The sequence below is a fragment of the Blennius ocellaris genome, assembly GCF_963422515.1.
Source record: "Blennius ocellaris genome assembly, chromosome: 8".
In the NCBI taxonomy this organism is placed as follows: Eukaryota; Metazoa; Chordata; class Actinopteri; order Blenniiformes; family Blenniidae; genus Blennius; species Blennius ocellaris.
The window spans coordinates 17,582,671-17,607,380 of record NC_137657.1 but is presented as its reverse complement, the minus strand read 5'-3'; the positions used below and the strand labels follow the sequence as shown (position 1 = coordinate 17,607,380).

Sequence of the window (24,710 nt, the reverse complement as noted above, 5' to 3'; positions counted from 1 at the left end):
TGTGTGTGTGTGTGTGTGTGTGTGTGTGTGTGTGTGTGTGTGTGTGTGTGTGTGTGTGTGTGTGTGTGTGTGTGTGTGTGTGTGTGTGTGTGTAATTGCCTTTGTGTGAATATGTGCATCCGTAAAATCTTTGTGTTTGTTCTCCCTGGGGGCAAATTAGAAAGTGCATGAATCTGAGCATAAAGGTGTGCGTTGTTGTGTTCGGATTTGTGTGTTGCAGTCCTGTCACACCGAGCCCTTTGTTACCCATCAGCCCCATCACACGGCCAAGCGAGCGGCTTGGCCTCGTTCAGCGTTGTTTTTGAAGATGATGCAACACGATGGACGAGCAAGCTTTTGCTCTAATAGTAGTGAATGCAAAAAAAAAAAATACCACACCGCTCATTGTGTAGAAGAGGAGGGAGAGGAAGAGGGAGAGATCAGAAACAAGAAACAAGTCAGGAGATTAAGTCAGTTGAACACAGGAGCTCAGCCCTGAGCTTCAACACAGGACAGAGACTTCACAGCGAGTCAACACACAAACATATCACTCCCTGTTCGGCCATTTCAAAGGGTTCAAGTTTATTTAATCCAGACAAAGAATAGTGTTTTCAATGCTGTCTATTGTGAATTAGAATTACAATTATGGATACCATTTTGTTTGTTTGCTGGCTTTTTAAATTTCATTTCGACCCTCAAGGTCTTGTTGTTGTGGAAGGCTTTGCATTGTTCTGGTGATCTCCAGAGTTATGCAACTGGGAGTCGTGTGCTTCTGGTGGAGCCATCTGGTTCTGCTCCGGCTTCCTGTCTCTCTGAGAATTGGCTTTGAAAGATCTCTCAGACCTGCTTTCTGTTTCCAGGCAAGAACAAAACAAGACAAGCAGAAGCTGCTTTTAGGTTTCATGCACCAAATATTTGGAATAGGCCCACAGGAATCTGCAAGACCAAGCTGACTTCAGGTTGTTTCACTACATGCTTTAAGCCTTTGCCTTCTATTAAAGCAGTGGACAGTGCAAAGTCATCACATCATGTATATTGGGCTGTTGTAATCGTGCTATACACATGCTAGAAGGGTGTAATATTTCTTCATATTTTTTGCTTTTGTACAAAGTGATTTTAATTCATATAATGGTTTAAAACTAGTTTCCTTATGTAGATTTAACTTTAGCTGCTCTTAAGAAACCTGCCTTTGCACTCAGGCTCATATGGAACCTGCTCAATCAGAATGTCATTGTGACTGCACCACGGCAATAAAAATATTATCAATTTATGACTTGGATGTTAGATCTTCTTCACATACTATATGTATGCCTTTTGAATTACATATTTGTCTCTTCTTACTCACATTTTTACTGCTCTTATACATCCATTGCAATTTTCACATTTGTTGGTGTAAAGCATGTTGACTTTACTTTCTTGCTGTTATGTGCTGTTCACATAAAGTTGTCTTACATCTCCACAGAAAGGCACATCAGCTTACACAGTCCCAGTTCATTTAGTTCCTCCTGCTCTACAGATTTACATGTATGCAGAAACTACTGCTGAGCTATGTGGGTTTCTAACCCAGTGAGTGGATGCAATCACTGAAGGTTGAGGCGAAGAGGGGGGAAAAAATGACAAGCTTCCTTCAAGAGTTTTCGAATGTATACCAATTATCTCGCACAGCGCGGCACTGTTGACATCTCCTTGCCATTTCTAGGTTCCGGCGAACATGTCAAGGTTGGCACTTTCAAGATGTTGTTGCCAGAGCTGCACCTTTGAACCGAACCCGCTCATATCGCCTGTGCCTGTGTGCATGTTTTTATTCCAGCCTCGCATCTGTTGTTGGTTCATTCAGAGGGTGACATATATCTGCCATTCAAGTTTAGTTTCAAATTAAGTCCCTATGTGGGTTACACACACGCACGCACACAACGAGCGAACACTTTATGAACCGCTCCTATTTACGCATACAAGCAGTGGATTTTAGCCTCTCCACCTACAACCTGCCGCACAATGATAAGAGAAAATGAGCAGTGAAAATCTAAAAATACTACAGAAATAATTAAGCATATTTTTTTCTAAAATAAATTAAAATAAAAAAAAGAAATTTTGCCTTCGAGGTTAAACGTTGTTGTTGTTTGTTATAAGTCAAATAGATACGGGCTAGTTTGGGGTCCAACTTGCGAAGTACTCCATTCTGAAAATGTTGGGATCATTTTTAATATCTAGATAAAAACAGGATTTAGTTATGTCAAACTCTAATAAATAAAAGTTTATTCACGATAGAGCACGGACTACATGTTTGAAGTCAAATGTATGATAATTTAATTCGAGAAATTTTATAATTATTATAAACTTGATGGCAGCTTTTACTATTCGTCTTCTACATCGTTATATCTAATACAGGGTTGCAGAGGACTGACTGACCTCAAGCACATTCATATTGGGACTTTTCTCGTTATGAGATGAGGTCGTCATAACTGCACCACATTGCAACGATCTGAGGTTTTTCAGATTTTTGTGTGTAACGTGTTTGTTTTTCCCTGTGTGTGCATTTGGGATTTCTCCAGGTACATCTCATTTTTAAATGTGAAATATTTTTGTTTGTTGAAATTCATATTTCAAAATGAGGCAAACGAAAGGATGCACACATACATAACATTACCATTATGATCAAGAAGCATGTAGTTCATTCAAATCTCCAGAAGAGGGCAGAAGAACATTGGATTTGGCTGCCCCTCTTGTTTTTAATTGAACAGATAAATACAAAAACCTCGCAGGGAGAAAATGGAAAATAGTTATTCAAGTACAGTAGGATTTACAGGATAGAATGTAACAAAGAAAAGAAGATAAAATAAACACTATGGGATTTGGAGGGGAAATATATATATATATATATATATATATATATATATATATATATATATATATATATATATATATATATATATATATATATATATATATATATATATATATATATATATATATATGGAGAGAGAGAGAGAGAGAGAGAGAGAGAGAGAGAGAGCAGAGGAAACTGAGACTGAGGCTGAGACAAACTCCTCCCCACCTAAGCAGGCTGGAACCCTAATATGGCCTTTCTTGGCGAGTCAGGCCCGCCCCTCCCTACACGCAGAACACGCACTGTGCGTAGGGCCCCGCGATCCATGGGGGGGCCCCATTTTGCGCAAATGAATTGAATTTCCCTCGGGATCAATAAAGTATCATCATTCTCTGCAAATGCGCAAAGGACGCGCGTGCATTTTACCGAGAGGCGCGCGTCGAGCACCGCCACCAAGTCAGCCCGAGGCAGGAGAGAGAGAAAAAAAAAGAGATGCAATGATTGAAAGCGCGAAGCATCACCATCTGACCAATCAGCGGTCAGATGGGCCGGCAGGCAGTTGTTTACAGAGAGAGAGAGAGAGAGAGAGAGAGAGAGAGAGAGAGAGAGAGAGAGAGAGGAGAGAGAGAGAGAGAGAGAGAGAGAGAGAGAGAGAGAGAGAGAGACGGCTTCCAAACGTCAATACGATTCGGGAGCTCGCAACAGAAAGAAAAAGTCCAAACAAGAAGAGGCTCGTGCTTCACTTAAAGGTTAGGATGTTGTTGAAATAAAAAAGAAAAAACTTTGTGGCATAAACTGTTTATGCCACAAAGTTTTTTCTGACGTGTGCATCTGTAAAGTTATTGTTCCACTGTTGATCTATAAAGTTCTTGTTCCACTGTTGATAGAGACTGTTCATTTGATTCGTTGGTAATTGTAATTTAGTATTATTATTATTATTTTTATTATTATTATTACTATCTTATTGGAAGGGGGGGCCCGAAATAAAATCCTGCTTAAGGCCCACACTTGGCCAGGGGCGAAGAGTTAAGAGTGTTAAGAGTGTTAAGAGTAAAGTAAAACTGAAACTACAGCAGTATGCAAGACTTGGAAACGTTTGACAAACTTCCTTTTGCACGTTTATAGATTATTCATACACGATATATGAATGAGTATTACAAAATATCAAAGCTTTTGAAATGTCCATTTTGGGGTGAATTATAAAGCACATTTTCCCAGAAATTTTTTTAAATATTTGCCACATTTTAAAGTGGATTAATTTGGCTAAGCATCAACCCCAGGAGATTTACCCGTGAGGCAACTTCACTGTGGTCACAACAGTGAAAGACTTTTTTTCTGTCACATAAAATAAGTCTTGCAGTGCCAGAAACGTTGCAGTCAGCTGTGTCGAAAGCAGCCCTAAGATCCAGTAACACTATAATGTGAAACTTCACAAACTTATGTCTGTGCAGTTAAAATAAATCTTTTACTAAATGTGACAAGTAATACACACTTTAAATTCTCATTTCTCCTTCGATTCTAGTTTTAACACAAACACCTCAACTTGTGCCCTTCACACGTTAGATCACAAATGGGAAACCATAGATTATTAAATGAGTAACCTCAAAATCCCTCTGGTGACTGAAAAAAAAAATAGAACTATATGCACACGCACACACCCACACCCAACTACACACTCTTACATATACCCAACCACCCCGCATATTCAAGTGCATTAAAGTGAATTAGAAACGTGAAAATAAAAATGATGAATACATTGTAAACTCGATATCTTGATACTTCACGTGGTTTACCAAAAAATGTGACTGAACTTCGAGATTTCTTTCTTTCTTTTAATTATTTGAAAATGACACTATCACATCCTGTTGGTAAAAGGAAAACAGTTTCCTCTGAACAACACTGCTTTAAATGAAGCAACTACCTCCAAACCAACAATGCTGAATTTGGAATGTGTGTTAGTCACCTGTTTCACTTCCACAATTCCTGGATCTGTCGAAGTCACACACAACATTGTTTCTTAAGAATTCTATTCAATCTTAAAGTACTCAGGTGACTCTGCAGTACATCGTATCATCTCCTTGCTGCCAGTTCAGTGTAAACAACTCTGTTGTTTCTGTTCCTGTTTCTCTCGGAAAGTCCCTGAAAAAAACTATGTTTTGACCTTTGTTTTGGTAATTATGCTAATGAAATTATTATGAAATGTGTTTATCACAGCAGCAAAATGGAAACGACTGTGAAACTGCCGGCTGTGTTAAATGTTTTCTAACCAGTGTTGCTTAAATAAGTGTTGTACATCAGACATGATGGCCATTTATGGACTTTGTTGTTGGATTATTTCAGTGTCGCCCGGTCAGCTGTGATGGAAGTTTTGGGATTGACTGATCTACATCATCGGTCATTTTGCATGTGTCTAGTGGAAGGAAGTGAGTTTGACTGCTTGAAGAAACACTCACTTCACAAACTTTTAATGTTTTTTGCATCGCTTTCTGCATGTACATGGGTTCCTGTGGGCAGTTTCAATAGGATTGAAAGGTTAATTGTTTTATCAATTATTTCTACAACAATATAAAGTAAAAAATTTCAAGAGCTATTTTTTGCATTAGAATTTTCTAAATAAACCCTCACACAATGTTACAATACAAGGAAGTGGGAACAATAATTTTGTTATATACATTCATAGGGTACATGCAGTAAAAAACACAAAAGACCTGTCACATCATGATTTATTCACTCTTCACACCAACAGCTGTAGAAAACCCACATCCTTCCCACTCTTTGGCTTATATTTACTTCACATTTTGCAGTTCCCTGTTGAGAAGTCGGCCTGAGAGCAGGATGCGTGCGTAAATTACACTTGTGGTGTTCGAAGGCCTCAAATTTATTTAAACCATTGTTCGATCATGAAAACCTGCTTAAAATATTTTAGATGACATTCAACTTGCTCATGCTTTTCTGTGGAAGCTCGGGTTTCCGTGTTGGCTCTGGTAAGTTGTCAGACTGGCTACAATGAATGTCTAAATAGGACAAACGTCTCCACGTTGACATTTCAACGTCATCGTTATGCTGGTGCAAATCCTTCATGGGTCACTAACTGAACAGCACTCATGTGAGAAAACCTGATTTCAGATCACATTTTCCACCAACATGCAAGCATTGTGGAGTTTTTGTACTGTACATGTCACATATCAGCACAGCTGGCAGCGATGTTTTGAAAACTGTGGTGACCAATAAGCACACTGTTGCTCATGCTGTACATTCCCAGTGAGTCAATTTACGAGCCAATACTCAACAGACAAATTTAAATCAGTGTCGGTTGTTAGTTCAAAGTGTAAAGAAAGAAAAGTGTCATTTTCAGTAGGAGTGAATTAAAAGGACTAGAAATGCTTTCAACAATTTTCATTTTTCACTCCAGTATGTCAGCACATTTTAGCAGTCCTCATTTAACCCGAGTCTTCAGTTGTAAAAAGCCTCACGCAGTGGCTCTTAGGAGTGCGTTACCCAAAACCACATGTGGTTCAACTCATTCCTCATTACCCCCCAAAAAACTGTAATTTCTTATATTTTTAATTTTGTTGCACAGCAAAACAAACACTTTTCTTTCAAAGGGTGATACATGTCACACTTGACAAATAATGTTATATTATTCTTTGTCAAGCAAGATGAATAGAGTAACCACCTCCGTTTCACTTCAGTTCAGTCCAATGTGCACAGACTTCACACAGCAAAACTGCACATGCAAACTTATAAGTTAAAGACGTTTAACAGGCTTTGCTGCTCTCAAGACCGCTGCACTCGACTTCCAGGCCACTGAATAAATAAAGACATTTTGGATCATTTTCAGGATATCCATTAACATCCAATAACTTTTCAAATCCACCTTCAGATTTGAGAATAATAACAATAAAGACACGCAAAACATACGAAATCTAGACCTGCAAAATATGGGTGTAAATGTTTTTATTTACAAAATACGTACACAATGTACAAGCCATGTTCACAGTCTTATACAGGCAGGTGCTGAAAAACATTCACAGATGGTCGTTCATGTCTGAGGCGCTTTAATTCTTGGCAAGTACGAAGAGTTGAAATGTCTTCACAAGGAGAACACAGAAAAAGACGATCATTTTGGGTAATTAAAAGTTGATTTGCTATTTACTGTCGAACTTGATATCGTCAAACTTTACAATCTGTCCATCGCGAGTTACGACCTCTTTCTGCTCCCATTTTCCCACTTCTCCATCTTTCTGCTCGAAACGCCTCACCATCACCCGTCCCGTCGTTGGCAAGTTGCACGGAAGATCCTTGGTGGCTTCCTGGTACAACTGCATCTTTGTGAAGTCTTTAGTGAGGTCTGACCCGCCCTTTGGGGCCAAATGCTGCCTGTTGAGGTTGTTGTGTGCCCGGTTGGGGGAAGGAGACAGGTGCAGTCCAGTTTGCGGACTGTGTTTCAATTCTGGTCTTGGTGCTCGGTTCCAATTCAGTGGTGATGGAGATCTGTCGATTGGCGGCGAGGGTCTGTTCACTGGTGGATGATCTCTTCTGAAGGGTGAAGGATCTCTTCTCATCTGGTGTGCCGGTCTGTTCACTGGGGATGGAGACCTGTTTCTGCCAATGTTTGGGGAAGGGAGCTTCAGGTGGTCCTTTTGAACTGCAGTACCTTTGCCTCCAGCCACTCGTATGTCATATATGATCCCTCCAATGGAGGCCCTGAGAGTTGGGTCTGGTTCCACCATCCTACATACAGCCTGGCAGTAAGGCTGATCTTTCAGGGTCTCCTTGATCTTGGTGGGACAGACGCTGGGGGTATACAGCCGGATTCGAGCACAAAGCTCAGCAATGATCTTGCCCATGGCCCAGACGTCAGATCGCTGGTCTCGCTGGACGCCCCTCTGCAGCACCTCAGGAGCTGCATACGCCTCGTTCCCCATGTCTATTGCAGAGTTCAGACCACGTCTGAAGAACTTGGCCAGTCCCAAGTCAATGATCACTGCTCTGTTTGTGTCATGTTCCACCTGTAGGACAAACATTGCACTTCAGCATGGGATTGACAAAATTACAATTCATAATACTAAAGAGTTCATAACGAGGAACTTCAAGTTATCTGAAACAATTAATTTCGCTGCTTACTTTTTTTTTTTTTACCCGTAGCCAATAGTGGCTATGAAAAGCCAGCTGAGCCGACAGCACGGTACAGGTCAGTTTAATGAATGGTTCACTGCATGCACATCGTGTTGATTTTGTAGCGCAGCGCAATGAAGATGGAGTCTGGCAGCATGATTACATTTATGAATGTTGGGTGTGTATTCCCAAACATGCAAAATACTCAAAGAAATGTGATTTGATATATTTGGAAAAGCTTGTGTTTTTTACTGTTGCGTGGCATTTGAAAATGCGGTGAAAACCAGCTCAGTCTTCAGCAGTAAATGTGCTTCGAGGCATTTCTTCAGCTGGCTCACCTTTTGTTAGTGAACTTTTTTCTGATAGTTTATTTTATTCTGCCTTGTACATCAAATTTTGACTCTAAGATCAATCATCTCCCATATTTAATCACTCCATGGTGACTGAAACTAGTGTGGAAGCGAAACCGTTGCTGGCTGATCATCCTTTTGGAAACAAGGTCTAATGTACACAAAACACTTATTGGAATACCCTTGTTTACACGTGATGTTACGAATAAATCACCTTTAAAACATGTAAACTGAAAGTTGAACTCTCCACCTACAGATAGCAGCAGACGGCTACGGCATTACTTGTGGTGTGGATTCAGACTAATTGTAATGTTAGAGTCAGCAGCTCTGCAGCCTTTGAGGAAGCAACAACAGTCCTGCTACAACTTCAGTAATTGTACCTTTATAGTCACTAATGTGCCGCTGATAGACTTAACATAGCTTCTATTATGAGATTTCAAAACGTCAGTAGTAGCTTCTTTCTGTGTTATTTCTTTGGGGGGGTCTGGTGTTTCTGTCTCCACTCACCATTATGTTTTCAGGCTTGAGGTCTTGATGGACAATATCTTTCGAGTGGAGGTGAAGCAGCCCCTCACACATACCGACGATGATGATGCCTTTATTAGCTGGTGTCAACTGCAACGACAATGACATGTGATCGAGTTCAGCCAGATTGAAGACAAACAAAATTCATTTCGGTAAGCCGCACACTCCTTTGGCTTCAGGCGTTCACTGGAGAGCTCGTCTGATGTTGACAAGATGAAACATGTGAAGTCAGAAGTGGGTGCGCCTCCATACATCACACATTAAGGTACTGACTTCTGCAGGGGACAGTTTGGTTTACCATCATAATGATTACAACTTTCCAAACCAGTGAATACTGCAGACTCGTGATGACTTTCTTACGCTGATGCCCATTAAAACTATAGTCAATAAATTAGATTTAAAGTATTATTTCTATTTACACATTCACACAATTTTATATAGAATGTATGTGCTTTCCCCTTTGATTGCTGTTTTGCCTTCTTTCTCATGACTTTACCTGTATTTTAGACTTTGCTGCCTTGAAGATGGTCGTCTCCAAGTCCTCTCCGAAGATAAACTCTAGCGGGATGACCCATTTCCCATCTGTGAGAGTTATGTTGCCCAGGAGTTTCACTATGTTGGGATGATCGGACTTGCTGTGACAAGTGAGATGATGATAATGAAAAGAAATGAAAAACACATGAGCACGTTCAATCAGATTTCCATTAAGAATTCTCAAGATACACGATGTCTTGATGCAGAGCTGCTGTAGTTCACTCATTCAATAATGAAAAGTCAAAGACAATTTGAGAAATAGCACCGTAAACCCTTGATACCAACTGAAACATCCAATCACAGCAGTTCCAGTAATGTAGGAGGAAAATCAACTCTTTTTTACATTGTGGAAACTTTATTTTAACCTTAAGTTATTGTGTCGCCATTTTACCTATTAGAAATCCCCTTCTCATTCTTTTTTTCCCCCTCTCAGTGAGCACTTACTTGTACACGTCACATTCTCTCTCCAGGTCCTTCCTACTGATGACTTGTTGGGGGACTTTCTTTATCGCAGCCCAGGTGTCATTATACTTCTGCTTGTACACTTTCCCAAAACAGCCCTTTGCAAGAGTGCTGGTGGAATACGCCATCTTGAAGAGGCTGCAGTGACAAATTGAGCTCATTTATTCACTCTTAATGATAAGAAACTTCATTTGTAAAGAACCAGACAATCTCATCCCAGGAATGCGTCATGGTCTACTGTGAACAGCCATCCATTCATCTCATCATCATGGAATTGATCTCAGATGACGATAAGTGAAAACAGTAAACACAGAGAAGTTGACAACCGCATGCACTTCACATCGACTGGCAATTCGAAATTCGCACTGAAACTCTGTGTTTCCTCTTTGGGAGTACAACAGAGTACCTGAAGAAAATCCAAATTGTATTCCATCTCAGAGTGAATAATATCTTTTTTAACTTGGTGGACACTGTATTTTTGCATTGAAAAGAAGTTTGGTGGCTGCATCCTCTCAACCATGTTGATATGGTGGTAAGCTGTGGTTTGTGCTGCCTTCTAAAACATGTCCGGTTTTATGATCAACTTCTTGGTATTCAACAATGCTACACTGGGCTGCTGTGGCTCGAGGTAGTTTCCGTTCAGCACATACTGCTAATGAGTCACTCAATTTCCACTCTAAGCAATACACACACACAAAAACAAATAATGATAGTTAGATTTAATCCCACCAATAGAGAAACATGAGTTTGATATTGTGTTCAGTATAAAGCAGAGATGGGCAATTAGTTAAACACTGGATCTGCTGTCCGGACCATAAACTTTATCAATTCAGCTCAGTATGAATATACTTCTTAATAGGTTTGTGACCCTGTTCTAATCTGCAGCGTTCTTGAATTCCTCAGTGTGTTTTTTTTCTTTTTTTTTTTTCTGATAGTCAATTCAGGCTGTAATCCTTTAACACAGGAATCTGTTCTACATAAAGTAAACACACAACTTTACCTTTAACTGCAGTGAATAATTATAAAGAGGTCCGTGTCCCTGTGAAAACTTTTGCTGGGTAACAGTTGTTAGCTTCATACAATGAAAGGTGCACATAGCTTCCAAATGAAAACTGCACCATACCCAGGCCTGGTATACTATGGTAAATGGATTTCACTTGCATAGTACCTTTATACCACTTGAGCTGTACCCAGCATTTTACACTGTTAATCACATTAACACACCAATGTAAGCGGCTGCCATTCAAAGCACTCAGTGGGTGGCACTGGGAACAATTTGAGGTTCAGTGTCTTGCTCAAGGACACTTCAGCATGTGTATTGGGTCAGATGGTGAACTGAACCTGAAAACTTCTAATTGAGAGATGACCCCTCTACCAACTGAGCTATATGTGGCTCAATGGTAGCATTACAAGCAGCAGAATTAAAAGGCTTCATAGATATGAATCCCAGTATTTTTTAAATAACATTTACATTTAAAACATCTACATCTAATAAAAACACAATCTTACAAAATATTGAAAATATACATTTGAGGAGCTGACATTAGAAGACTGTATTGTCTTGACATATGGTGAATCAGGTGAAAAAATAAAACGCTTACATTGGACTTTTACTTTTGTAAACTTCCAGGATTTTCATCGTGCAAAATATATAACAGGTGTCTTTCCACGGGTTCTACAGTTCAACTGATACATTGAGAACAACTGACTTTGAAGACGTTACCGAATTGGTACTTATTTACATTTGAGTAGAAATAAACATTCTTTGGCGGGGTGTGCCGCCTTGCTGGAGTAAGATGGGGAATTCTCTGGACCTCTTCAGGTGGGGACAAAAACGTGGCACAATGTGTAATTTTGTTTTATGGCAATGAAAGGACTTGAATTCAAAATGCAAATAGCCAATACGCGATTTGAAACAGTCCGAGACCAGGATGTCCTGAAACCTGAGCAGTCTGTATAAACAAACATATCAAGAGTTCACAAATGGCAATCCTGATCCCCTCCACACACTGACCCGAACGAAGTCCCTCCCACACAAATGCCCATACTTTAGAAAGAAAATGAACACGGCAGTCAGGTGTCAGAGCCCATTTCACACAGACTTCAAGCTCCAAGTTATATAACGGAAGAGAGATTAAAAAAAGCTGAAGAACTGGTAAATCCACGGAAGGAGTTTGTGTTTGAACTACCTGCTGAAGAAGACGCAGCTATATAAGGAAAACACAAACCAAGACGCATCATATGGTGAAAATGATTAAAGTTTTCTACTGATACAGATTAAATTTTTTTTTCGAAAATCCACACTCACTGTTTCTCACCAATATACTAGCACATGATATAGATTACTTCTATATCCTTTAGCTAAAGGATCTAGCTCTAGATTTATTTCTACATCCTCCACCATATGAAAGTGGATGAATCTGTACCGTTCAATGGAGCTTCACAAGAATCTTCTCTTACCTTCCTGCTGTTGAGCCGCGTCAGGTCTGAACACGATGACTTGGCTGCGTCTCTTCATACCTGGTCCACGCCTTCCCGATACCTGACCTGAGAAACACGCAGCAAACAGGTAGACACGAGCCAATCAGAGCCAAGTACGCCTGACGAGGCTGGCAGAGCTAAGTACACACACGCACACGCACACGCATACGCACGCACTATAGAATACAGCTCTACTACTACTACTACAACTAAATGTATATTTTTACAATGACACTTTAATACTTTTGATAATGAGACATGTCCACACACATATATTTTCTTTTAAATTACCTTTATTAACAAACATCCACGGTTGTCGAAACGTGTTGTCATCTCATCCCATGCTACTTTGGTGAGTCACTTTTTCTCCAGTGCCACCCCGAGTTTGACATTTTAAGTGTTCAGGTGAAACATTTCTTTTTGTCCATTGATTCATGTTTCAATTTGTTGAAAGGTGAATGCATTGGCATGCCTCCAAGCAAGTTTTAAACACAATCTCATCTAAAATTGGCCATTTGACACAGTGCACAGGCCATTAGATTCCAAGTCCCCGAGCCAAAAACACGACACATACTATACCGTGCTAAACTATACTATGACGCAGATAATATGCTTTCAGTTTCGCTGTTGAATTCCTAAGAATAACAGCTTGAGTGACATCGTGTGCAAACAGTTGTAATCCAATGAGGGTTTTGTGTGCTTTCGGCTGGTAACAGGAGACCAGTCTGCTTTGAAATGGTGTCATTTCACCCTTTATGGTGCAAAACTGTGGAGTTTATTCAATATTTAGATAGAGCAGAAGGTTACAGCAAATAATTCCAAACGTGAACCCTTTGTATTTACGTATATGTGAAACCTTTTAAGAAAAAAAATCAGGCCTGTTAGTTTATTTTCCTTGTATTTTTTCTCATTGGAATAACTTCATAAATCCAAGTTATTTAGGAGGCGTTGATCCCCACATTACAGCCACTTGCCTCCAATTTGAACCCGAACTGAATTGAACTGAAACTAGAAAATACAAATGTGAATGCTGGAGCTGAAAAACAGGTTAACTGTAATACTGATGAAGCGGAGGAGGAAGTTAAATGACTGATGGTCTAAAAAAAAAAGAGTGGAAAAACTGGAAGTTTAAGAAAAAGTTAAAGAGCTAGTGGTTGAAGAAACATTTAAATAAGAAATTGTGAAACGTACCAAGAAAGTACCAGTATCTTTTGCTCTGTGAAAATATTAGCTTGATGTGGATGGAACATCTATCCTATTAAATATAGGGTTTATAGCCTGTATTAATGTGTCTGTATTAATCCAGACTTTAAAAGCTATGGCCCCATTCTATGTGGTTGACTGCAGTCGTCCAGATTAGGATCAGTGGATTAATTCCTGCTTGTCACAGTCTACTAGCTTTGGCATCTTGCCACTGGTTGTCCCCCTGCTTTTTTGAGCGCAGATGCAAAACAATACATGTTAGGACAAGTTCATGTGTACTCCGCAAAAATCACAAAATTACACATGAAACAACGTTAAGACTCTTGTTTTGTGTTAGTCAGGTCTTTTTTGAAATAAAAAAATAACTTACTGAAATACAACACAATGTACCCTGAAGTGAAATATTATATGATTATGTGAGTGGGACTAAGAGTTGTGGATGTACTGAAAACACAGACGTCAGAGTCAAGGACCTGGGATCCGGGTGTGAAAATGATTAATTCGGACTCATGTTTCAAGGTGAACTCAGCTGTGATACCCTCTAACTCTCCTATTGGTTCGGGTGATTGTCTGACCCCGTCCTCCTGTCCTCCTCTGCTCTGGTGCTGACCCTGCTTGTTCTTAATCGTCTTTTGGATTTGCCTTGCTTGTACCTCTGCCTGAATGGACTGACGGCCCGTTACTGATCTCAGCCCACCTGATTCTGCAATATCTTGCTAACACCCAAATCAGTATTGCAATCGTGCTCCTATATTTTCGTCCTGGAGCCCCGGCAGTTGTGTTTCAAAATAATTCTAAACATTTGGGGTATTTAGCAGCACGGAGAGAGTTTCCATTTCACAATGTGATCATCTTTGGGCAAACTTGTTCAGATAAAGTTAATCTAAAGTACTGTACATGTATGAAAATATAAAAAATCAAATTCTCTGTGTGTTCTTTTCATCACTGCCTTGCTGATCGGGATCAGTGGAGGCGGCTGCCAGGCAAGGTGTTCGGTGCATCCATTGGGAGCAATTTGGGGTTCAGTGTCTTGTTCAAGGACACTTAAACATGTGAACAGATAGGTAACTGAACCGACAGCCTTACGATTGCGGGGCAACCGGCTGTGTCAACGAAGCCTTCACAATAAATGTATTAAAGCCACTTATTGAGTGAATACAAGACAAAACTGTTACCTCTTTGCTTTGCAAACTACTTCTATTTATTAACACTTTCATGGATTTTTTAAAAAGTTTTAAATGATTATTATAATGGAAAATGTTGTATCATTGTAATATTTTAACTAATTTGAAAGGGTTTAAAGAGGTTGGGCCTGAGGAAATGGTGAATAAAGGCAAAGATGAAGTTAGTGGTTTGTTATGTATAATGTAAACCAGTGTCGGCTCTTTTGTGCATGTGTACATTTCTGCATGGGGAGGTGTTCCAAGTGGTGGAGCAGTGGTTATTGTCCAGATTCAAGTCCATTTGTGGCCTTTCGGTGTAGAGTTTGCATGTTTCTAATGTGCATGAGTGCTCTTTTCTCCTGTTACTCCCGTTTTCTCCCACAGTCTAAAAAAAAAAACGCGCTTCAGCTGGTCCTTGTGAATGGCCAGTAGGAGTGAATGTGACGGTGCATGGTTATCTGTTGCTCTGTGTTTGCCTTTTGATGGACTGCCGGCCTGTTCAGAGTGAAACCATTCCCCCCACAGTCAGCTGAGATCGGCTCCAGCCCCCCCCCCCATGACCTGGACTTGGACAAACTACTATAGAAGACTTTATATAGAAGGTTAAATATCAAGTTCCTAAAGACATCTCAGTTTAAACTGCTAAAGTCTGCTTTCAAATCTGTGGTTCGTTTTAGGAAATCGAGGAACAAATGTTGATGAGTCAGACTGTGTTTGAATGCCTTTCATAGGATGCTTAGATGGCCTATAAAATACTTTATTGTTGAGCCTTATTTGAAACTTCTGTTTATGTTTTAGAAGATGCACAGTAAGCACCACTAGATGGTGATACTGTTTTATGAAATGTGCAACCTCAGTTGTCAGAATGTCTTCCCCATTTTTGCCCAGCCATTTCCTGGATATTCATTCAAAGCCGGCAGTCTACGTCTACAGTAACGTTAAGAACATGATGGCTCACCCAGCTGATGATTTCACCGCCGCTCCAGAGCAGAGTAAGTTTGTCTCATGGGAGCAGTTGCAGGCTGATGAACGAAGAGTTTTTAATTCATTCAGTCTTGACAGGCCTGGTCTGCTTGCTACTTTTTTTTTTTTTAGCTTTGTCTGATCGCTTGCATTCCAAGGTGTAAATAAACATGCCTTCACTCTCAAATCGCCTGTTATGTTAACCTTACTCTTTTAAGATCAGAATTTGTTGATGTTTTATCGGTTTTAACATTGTTAAAGTCACCGTAACAACCCAAGAATAAGTACGGAAAAATGTTTTCAAAATGTTGCATCAGCATTAGAGCCTTGCAGATGGCGCTCTCGGTGGTGTCTGTTTAATTTTATCTCTGTTGTTTGGATTGAGGATCTGTCCAGGGTGTATTCTACTCTCGCCCTGTATACAGTAACTACTGTAAATAGAATGCTGTAAATAATGTCATTATTTAGAGTTTTAACCTTGTGTAAAGGTATTGAAAGGCAACTGAGAGGTTAAAATTGTGAACCGGAAGTTTTGTTACTAAGACTGTTTATTTTTTATTTAATTTTATTTTTACGTTTGAATGAAATCAAGAATTAAAAAAGCAACACAAAAAAAGTATGATCGACACTATTTTCATTGTATCACTTTCATCTTTTACATTTGTAGGCAGCACAGGCGTGTCCTCACAGGAGAGTGGGTAAGTCCTTTATCTCTTATCATCCTTTTCAAACATCATTATTCTGAATGCCACTGTTAAGGGCTTAATGTGCTTGTTTCTATTTTGTATTCCGTTAATCCAAAGATCAATAGAACATCTTTTTGTGTGTGCGTGCGCACATGTGTGTGTGTGTGCGAGTGCGTGTGCATGTTAACACTTAATATATCAAACAAATCATATCTAATTTCATCTTAATTAATCTTCCAGTGTCGAAGGCTTGTCCTCTGACATGAAGCATATTCCAGATGGTTGTGAGGAGAACACATACCCTGTTGAGGAAAAAAGCATGTTTGTGAAGCCCATCCCCAAAGAAGAAGAAGACTTAGAAAAGTCTAAGGTGGCAGTAGTAGTTCCTGGTCCACAAGTGTCGAGGTCTGAGTCTCATGATGAGGAGGAGTCATGGAAAGAACCAGTCGAAGATCAACCTGCCCAATCAGTAAAAGGCCCACCTTCACATGAGGTACAAAGGACCAAGGGAAAACTTGCTGCCGCCTCTCGAGATGCACATGTGAAAGCAAGAAGCACCACTGTGAGGATGGGAAGAGGCAATGGCAGGCTGCTGTACTGCAAAAGAGGAGCAGGAAGGAAGTGGAAATGTGAGTAAACTTTATATGGGAATAACCCTAAACACCATTGCTAATTATTTAACTGGTGTAGCTACCCTGAGAAAGTATTACATAAACAATAATGTGGAAAATAATGAGTAAAAGTAATTTTTGGTACTACAGTGCATTTCAGCAACTGAACTCTTTTTTTTTTTTACTTTAACTGAGGTGAAAGAGGTGAATTTGTGTTAAACTTCTGATAAACTGGTATGCTACTCAATTATCTGTACTAGAATATGGATGACAAACCTGATGGAAGTTAACAGGATTTATTCTAATTTCCTGAATCTCAATGGTGGCAAAGATGATTGTTAGACATTACTAATATGCACAATGTGACTAAAGTAGCTTTGGGGTGCAGTTAAGAGTGTATTTTCAAGGATGTGGATCAATTTTGCTCCCATCTGAGGGCTGTATACTTCATGGGATCTACTGATTCCGATTTTGAAAATAACTAATCCTGATTTATATTTACATTTATTTATAAAACAAACTGTCATAGTATGTTGGCTCAGGTTTATCAGAGAAATGTGCTTAAATGTGCTTAAAATAAAAGTGAATTAAATGCCTGCTATTGACAGTGCAATAAAATAATAAAGTCACAAAATATGAGGGGGGGGGGAAAGAGAAAGCGACACCATTAAAAGCAAGGCTTCCCTCTTGAATTTCATGCAAGTGTCCTTCCAGATTATGTTTCTTATATTTTAGGGCAGTATTACATTATCAAGTCAAGAATGTGGCTACATAATTTCACAACCGACAGAAATGATCAAAGAAAAATAACATCTGCTAGATTTAGATAACGTCTTCAGCAGAACAATTACAAAATGTGTATATCTTCACTTCCTCTTTTTGGATTGAAATACAGTGCTGGACCTCTTCACATTGCCTCTCTCCGCCGCCTTGCTTCGGTTAAACTATGCACCTGGCACTGCATGTTCTCCTTCACTATATCCATGGACAGCCTCTTTGGCCTTCTTCTTTTCCTCTTCTGCATGGCTTCTTTCTTCATCCTGTCTATTCTGCTATCAAAAATTCTGCACCCTCAGCTCTGCCACCTCCCCGTCAGCCTACACAATGATGCAAATGCACTGATGTACCTCATAGAGTGGCCACAGAGTGAAAAGTGTCATCTTCAAATTCAGATGTCAAACTGCTGGTTCTCATGGAGGATAATATTTATAATTGTGCTGTGTGTATTTCCAGTGTTCCTCCAGGTTTGTGTGGTTGCATGTCTGCTACCTGTCAACGGACTGTTTGCTGCTGGTGAGTTGTTAAAACATTAAGTATTGTATGGCTTTACTACACTTCACTCTCTGAACTACTAAATATCAAACGTAACAAGTTGTACTTTTCAATATTTGATGTAATTATTGAAAACTTGGTTGTATTTATCACACACTAGTTTCCTAGCAGACAATTGCATCGACTTTCTTGAGTTTTTTATAGCAGGTTTGTGAGCATTCTCAGTTGCAGGGACCCTGTGAACAACTTGTAAAGTTTATCATAAAAATAATGGTTAGAACAAGTGGCATCATGTGTTACAAGTGTCCTAATATTGTCATTTAAATGATAATTTAAGTGTGGATTTTAAAAAAAGAAAGAAATCTCAGAGAGATTTGCAATGTGATCACCAGGAGAGGGATTAACACATTTACATACACATTACACACATTTAATCAAAAGAAAATGATGCAAGTCTACTACATTTGAAAAGCTTCAGGTTCTTTACTCTTTTTACTATTGATACCATTTAACTGTTTGTATTTTCATAATTACACAGTATAAACACCGTCATGAGTTTTATATAGTTGACTTTTGCCGGAGAAATTTTCTATTTGAATGTAGGTAAAATTCAAGTTCATATATGTGTGACTAAATAAACTTGGATAATATCTACTGTTATGAAGGGTGAACCGTTCAACAGACTGAAGTGTTTATATGTTGCTAATTTAATAGGGCCAGAATTTAATTACATTACTTTTGCTCCATATAATCACAGCTACTGTAAATCACAGTGCAATTACGTGGACCAAAATCACCATATTACTAAATATTGTCCAGGGTCAGAAGTTGGCAATAGGTATTTAGTAATATGGTGATTAAACATGCTTAAATACTATGGTATACACTGATCCAAATTCAGGTTAAATTCAGGTTAACCACATGTCCTGTAGGAATGGATTCAACACGATGCTTCTGAAGAGCTGTGGAATTATATTTTTACATAATAGTGCAGAGGTTGCAGATATTTGTTTAAATTCAAGTTACTACTATAAAAACATGCAAATAGGAAATATTCTTATCAAAACAATTTAAGTGTTGATTTGGATTGGAGTTACAGTTGATGTGATATACAATAATGGTATAGAGAGGAATAGTGATGATGATACAATTTGTGATAAATGAAAAGACTTAAGTAGATAATGTTAATGTCTTTGTGGGATTATATCAATCAGTGTTTTGTTTTGTTTTGTTCCGTTTGGTTTTGTTTTGTTTTGTGACTCTCTAAAGACAGTAGACATAAACACCATTAAACCATAAGACAGGCTATATTGTTACTCCAAAAAAAATTCCCCCCAAAAATCACATTTACTTCACATTTAATGGCATCCAGAGTTCCAAAAAGTCGTGTACTCTTGTTGTTACATCCATTACAACTATTGGGTACTGGAAAATTACCCTAAATTTAACTGACAAGATAATTTTTTACATGAATAGCTACTGTTATGAAGGGTGAATCATGAACCTATAGGTGAACATTGCAGCAGAAAGCTTACAAGGCATTTGTATAGGTACCCTTTGTCACCTATAGGTACTGTAAGACTTACATATAAGTATTTGACACAGCATGACAAATTTGTTTTTTTATGTTTTGCCCATATAGAGCGAGTGAAGTGCTTCACCTGCAATGACATGGAACGATGCCCAAACCTCACCAAAATCTTTCACCAAGATAAAAGTGTGTATAGGGGAGTCAAAACTCCATTTCCAGAATGTGCTGCCAGCCCTGAGCCTGCTTTCAACAAATGCATCGTGTGCCAACATGAAGAAAATATCTACATCTACTGCTCGAGCAATATCAGCAGCATTGAGGTTGAAGATGACCGCAGCCACCTTTTGGGACAGATCTTCAACATCAGTGAAGGATGTATGTATGTTTTTTTCACCTAACCGACTTTCCTCAGCAATATTTAGTAATATGATGTTTATTTTTTGAATATCACTGTTCTGCTTTGAAGAATCTTGGTTAGGTCTAAAATTATTTGACATGCCATTTGAAGAATTAAAGATGATTAGGAAAATTATTAGAAAAAGTATTTCAGCTGAGTTCACTTTTTTCTTTTAGGTAATCCATTGCCAACTTCTGACCCTGGACTAAATAATCAGACAAACAATGATGGTACGAAGACCCAGGAAGTGTTTTAGGCCCACCGTATTAATACTAAGTATCCTTGGATATAAAACCACATGTCTTATAGGAATGGATTCAATACGATGCTGCTGAAGAGCTGTGGAATTATATTTTGACATAATAGTGCGGAGGTTGCATATATTTGTTCAAATTCAAGTTACCGCTCCAAAAACATACAAATAGGAAATATTCATATCCAAACAATTTAAGTATTAATTTGGATTGAAACTGCAGTTGATGTGATATGCAATAATGGTATCGAGAGTAATGGTGATGATACAATTTGTGACAAATGAAAGGGACTTAAGTAGATAATGTTAATGTCTTTGTGGGATTATATCAATCAGTGTTTTGTTTGGTTTGGTTTGTTTTTGTATTTGTTTTGTTTTGAATATCACTGTTCTTCTTTGAAGAATCCTGATTAGGTCTAAAATTATTTGACATGTCATTTGAAGAATTAAAGATGATTAGGAAAATTATTAGAAAAAGTATTTCAGCTGAGTTCACATTTTCTTTTTCTTTTAGGTAATCCATTGCTGACTTCTAACCCTGGACTGAATAAGCAGACAAACAATGATGGTATGTATACCCAAATAGCTTTTTAGGCCCACTGTACTAATACTGAGTATCCTTTGGTATAAAAACACATGTCATATGGGCTTGAATTCAATGTGTTGATTCGGATTGGAGCGAGAGTTGATGTGATATGAAATAGTTGTATAGAGGATTGTGATGATGATGCAATTTGTGATAAATGAAAATACTGTGGTAGATAATGTTAATGTTTTAGTGGGATTATTTCAAAGTGTTTTTTGATTTTTTTAATAAGGTGATCCATTATTGATTTCTTTATTATTCATTCTGGACTGAATGAGCAGACACACAATGGTGGTATGTATTCCCAGGTAGCTTTTTAGGCCTACTGTACTAATACTGAGCATGGCCTTCGATATAAAAACAAATCAAATGGGCTTGGATTCACCAAAATGCTGCTAAAGAACTGTGAAAAGACAGTTCCTTTGGACATAATAGCAGAGAGGTTGCGTATATTTTTTCAAATTCAAGTTGTCTCTTTAAAATCATGCAAACATGAAATATTCAGTGGTGTGCAGTCAGGTGCAGCAGGGTTAGCAGCACTGCTAGCCCTGTCAAAAATGTTTTTTCTGTTTTTTTTTTTCAATAATTAAAAAGTGATTCTGAAATCTGTGTCTGGAATTAATTACTGACTTTAGCAACTTTATCCAGAAGATGACTGGGTGTATTTTGTGGAGCTCAAATCTGTTATGTCCTCTAAACGCGTCACAACTCCTTTCCGCTGCTGGGGCCAGCAGTAACTTCATTGCTACCCTCTGATCGAAGCTGGACGCTGCTGTTGGGTTAAAATGTTGAGTGACAGTATCATCAGGCAATCAGATTTTGATGTGGTATTGACGGAACGCCCTAGAGCCAGCAGAGTTTCTAGCACGAGCCTTGCTGTCGTCAATGAAATGAGCTTGACTGATCAGCCCATGGGCAGGTGCGTGACGATGCACTATTGTTATCGGCTATTCTGGGGTGATGGCGGGCGGCTGGTTGTAATTGTTGGCTCTGACTGAAACACCACAGCATGCTACTGAAAATATTCTTATGCAAAAGTTTAAGTGTTGCTTTGGATTGGAGCTAGAGTTGATGATGATGATATGTGATAATGATATAGAGAGTATCATGATGATGAGAAAATTAGTGATAAATGAAAAAAAATGAGTTAGATGATGTTGATGTCTTTGAGGGACATGTCTGTCACATGTACTTACATTATATTTACATTATGACATTGTATTTACATTTTTCACAGTGATCACAGATTGTGTCATGCCTTTTTTAAATGCATTATTCAGATGCACTGAGTACAAATAAATCTTGATTTTTGATATTTTGAGAAGAAACTGTTGTGCTATTTCACAGTGAAGACTACGTTGTGAGTATTCTGTAACTGCCATCAGTGTATTGTTGTTAGGTTGGATGAAAAAAAGGCATGAATACATGCCTAATTTGGTCATCTGCCTGGTAAAACACAATGTCATGATAACATCACTATTGCTATATTCATCATCAAATGTGCTTCTAACTCTGAATGTCTTTTGCTACTTAGTGGGATCTGGCCATTGGCCATCTGGGATGAATGGCTTTGGAGTCTTAGGTGTGTATGACTCACATCCTCTTGTATGTGTGTGTGGTTTTTGTTTTAACTTCTCATCATGTCATTTGCATCTCCAGTTTTCGCATTAGTTTTGGCCGTTGGATTTGCAGTATTGTACGTGAGTATGACAAAAACACAGTCTTCAACACCTTTGAAACACTGAACAATCTCAAAGCAGACGTGGTTGTAATTGTACTTTTGAAGGTATCTGTTCTTTACTGGAGTATCTATGTTTTGGCAACATTTTATATTAATCCTTTCTCCCTTGAACAAAAATATTTGTATTTTCCACTCCCTAAATCCTCAAAACTGTTACTTTTATTAACCTTGTTTTAATATCAAAAATATTTTGTTATTTAAAAGTTGCAGCTCATGATCTGATGAAGCTGTTGTATCCACATTAGCAAACATAACAATGATTATATGTATCTGCGCACACATTTGAGAACGGTACTTTCTTACTTTTACAAAAGAAATTAGGTTTTAATGCTTTTTTCACCAAAGTATTTGTTTTCCTAGTATGTATTGTTCTACTTCAGTCACAGATTTAAGATTAATTTCTGTGTCATCCCTGAATGATTTTGACATAACTTAAAGTCAAAGGGTTTTTTTTGTTTGTTTTTAAAAAAAAAAATGAAATTCACCACATTCATATCCTTCAGATGTGTTTAAAAAGTGAATACATTCAATCACATTTCACTGTTTGAATTAATTTTCTTTCTTTCCCTTCAGTGCTTGAAGAACTGAGGGTAGGTTCATGTGTTTAAGGAGATTATTATTCTTTCTCATAATTTAGACACATTTGACTATTTTATCTCTGACTTGATCATAGTCTTAATTAGATGTGACATGTGGATGTACTTGAACTAAACAAATACTACATTAACACTTGTCTCCCTTTACTTTTATGTCAAGTCCACTACGGCGACCCCTCCGGACCGGAGATCACACCCCTGTGTCTTTTTTTGCTCATATCTCTCAGGAGAAATTGGAACATACTTGAGCACCAACGACACGGGAGAGATGAAGTCCGTAGAGCTGTAGATGATTCTGTTCTCTGATGGGGTGAAACTGTGTCTCTGAGGTGCTTTTCATCACCTGAGTTACTGATTAAAAAGTAATCTAATATAGTGTGTGCATAGCCTCTTTTTAAACAAGACAAACTAATAAAATCAAATATTACATCTTGACAATAACATTTATACTTTCACTGTGAATCTGTATTTGGCAAAACCATGGACAATAGCATACTGTCTTCAATTAAAATCCACAATGTCAGAGTGCAATTCACATCAGCCATTTATTAATGTCAGCTTTTATTGAGGGACTTTTTCAAAAAGGGCCTGGTGATTATTTTAAGGAAATAGTATGACCACGAAATAGTTTGACCACTGCAAAAACTAGGCCATCGGGGTTGTTGCATAGAAATGCAGCTTAGTACTGTATAATGTGACTTCCATTCATGCTGGTTCTATACTGCTCCAATTCAGCGTTGCAGGGTGTAAGAGGTGATGGTTGAGAAGGACAGTGTTACACCCTGGATAGTCACCAGCTCAGTACACTGCAAGAATTACCCTCTACTGACATTCACTGATAGGGGATTTAAGAGCCAGCAATTAATCTCAAATACACGTTTTTGAACTGAGAATGCAAACCAGAGTATGCAGAGAAATCCAATGCATGTTTTGGACTAAAATTCTAACTCCACATAGAATTGGCAACAACAGGACTCTTGACTGGAGATCGTCTCAGTATGAAGAGAGAGCACCAAGCAAGACAACAGTTTGGCTCTCCTTTCTTTATAGGAGTCCTCTGCAGACTAGTAGGATAGTATGCTGCTAATAGTCTGACAATGTCCTGCAATTTTAGGAGACACATTAAAGAGCACTGTCCAATTTACATGGGTAACAACCAAGTTGATCCAGTGCAACCGACGTTCCTCGAACTGCAGACCTACAGCAACTGCATCAGTCAACACCATCATGGTTTTGAAAAGGGGCAAACCACATCCAACACTTCCTGATTCTTAGTGTATTAAAGAAAACGGTATGAACAACCACCCCGCTGCTGTTCTCGCGTTCAGCTATCAAGGACATCCTGGTGTATGATCTCACTGCACACTCAAGAGACCATGCAGAAAGCTGTGCAGAGAAAAAAATAAGGCCTTCAGTTGTCCCCTCTTCTCAC

At 38.6% G+C, this 24,710-nt stretch overlaps 1 protein-coding gene and 1 long non-coding RNA gene across 2 annotated transcripts; one reads left to right on the top strand and one right to left on the bottom strand.

Moving 5' to 3' along the window:
- Positions 1-6,759: 6,759 nt before the first annotated feature.
- Positions 6,760-12,287, bottom strand: LOC308133734 (serine/threonine-protein kinase Nek7). The gene is made up of 5 exons (XM_080501232.1): positions 12,256-12,287; positions 9,778-9,933; positions 9,296-9,434; positions 8,782-8,889; positions 6,760-7,818 (listed from the first exon to the last, which is right to left on the bottom strand). The coding sequence occupies exons 2-5, from the start codon at positions 9,921-9,923 to the stop codon at positions 6,955-6,957; spliced, it is 1,257 nt and encodes a 418-aa protein (XP_080357358.1). The 5' UTR covers positions 9,924-9,933; positions 12,256-12,287; the 3' UTR covers positions 6,760-6,954.
- A 3,274-nt stretch (positions 12,288-15,561) lies between these two features.
- LOC308134050 lies at positions 15,562-16,608 on the top strand. The gene is made up of 3 exons (XR_013936751.1): positions 15,562-15,634; positions 16,273-16,303; positions 16,532-16,608. It is a non-coding gene; the product is annotated as an uncharacterized lncRNA (long non-coding RNA).
- Positions 16,609-24,710: the final 8,102 nt, after the last annotated feature.

Coding starts and splice junctions, on each gene's coding strand:
- LOC308133734 (XM_080501232.1), bottom strand. CDS start 9,923: ATGGCGTATTCCACCAGCACTCTTGCAAAGGGCTGTTTTGGGAAAGTG. Junction 9,435..9,777: donor AGAGAATGTGACGTGTACAA/GTAAGTGCTCAC, acceptor CACTTGTCACAG/CAAGTCCGATCATCCCAACA. Junction 7,819..8,781: donor TCAAGCCTGAAAACATAATG/GTGAGTGGAGAC, acceptor TTTGTCCTACAG/GTGGAACATGACACAAACAG.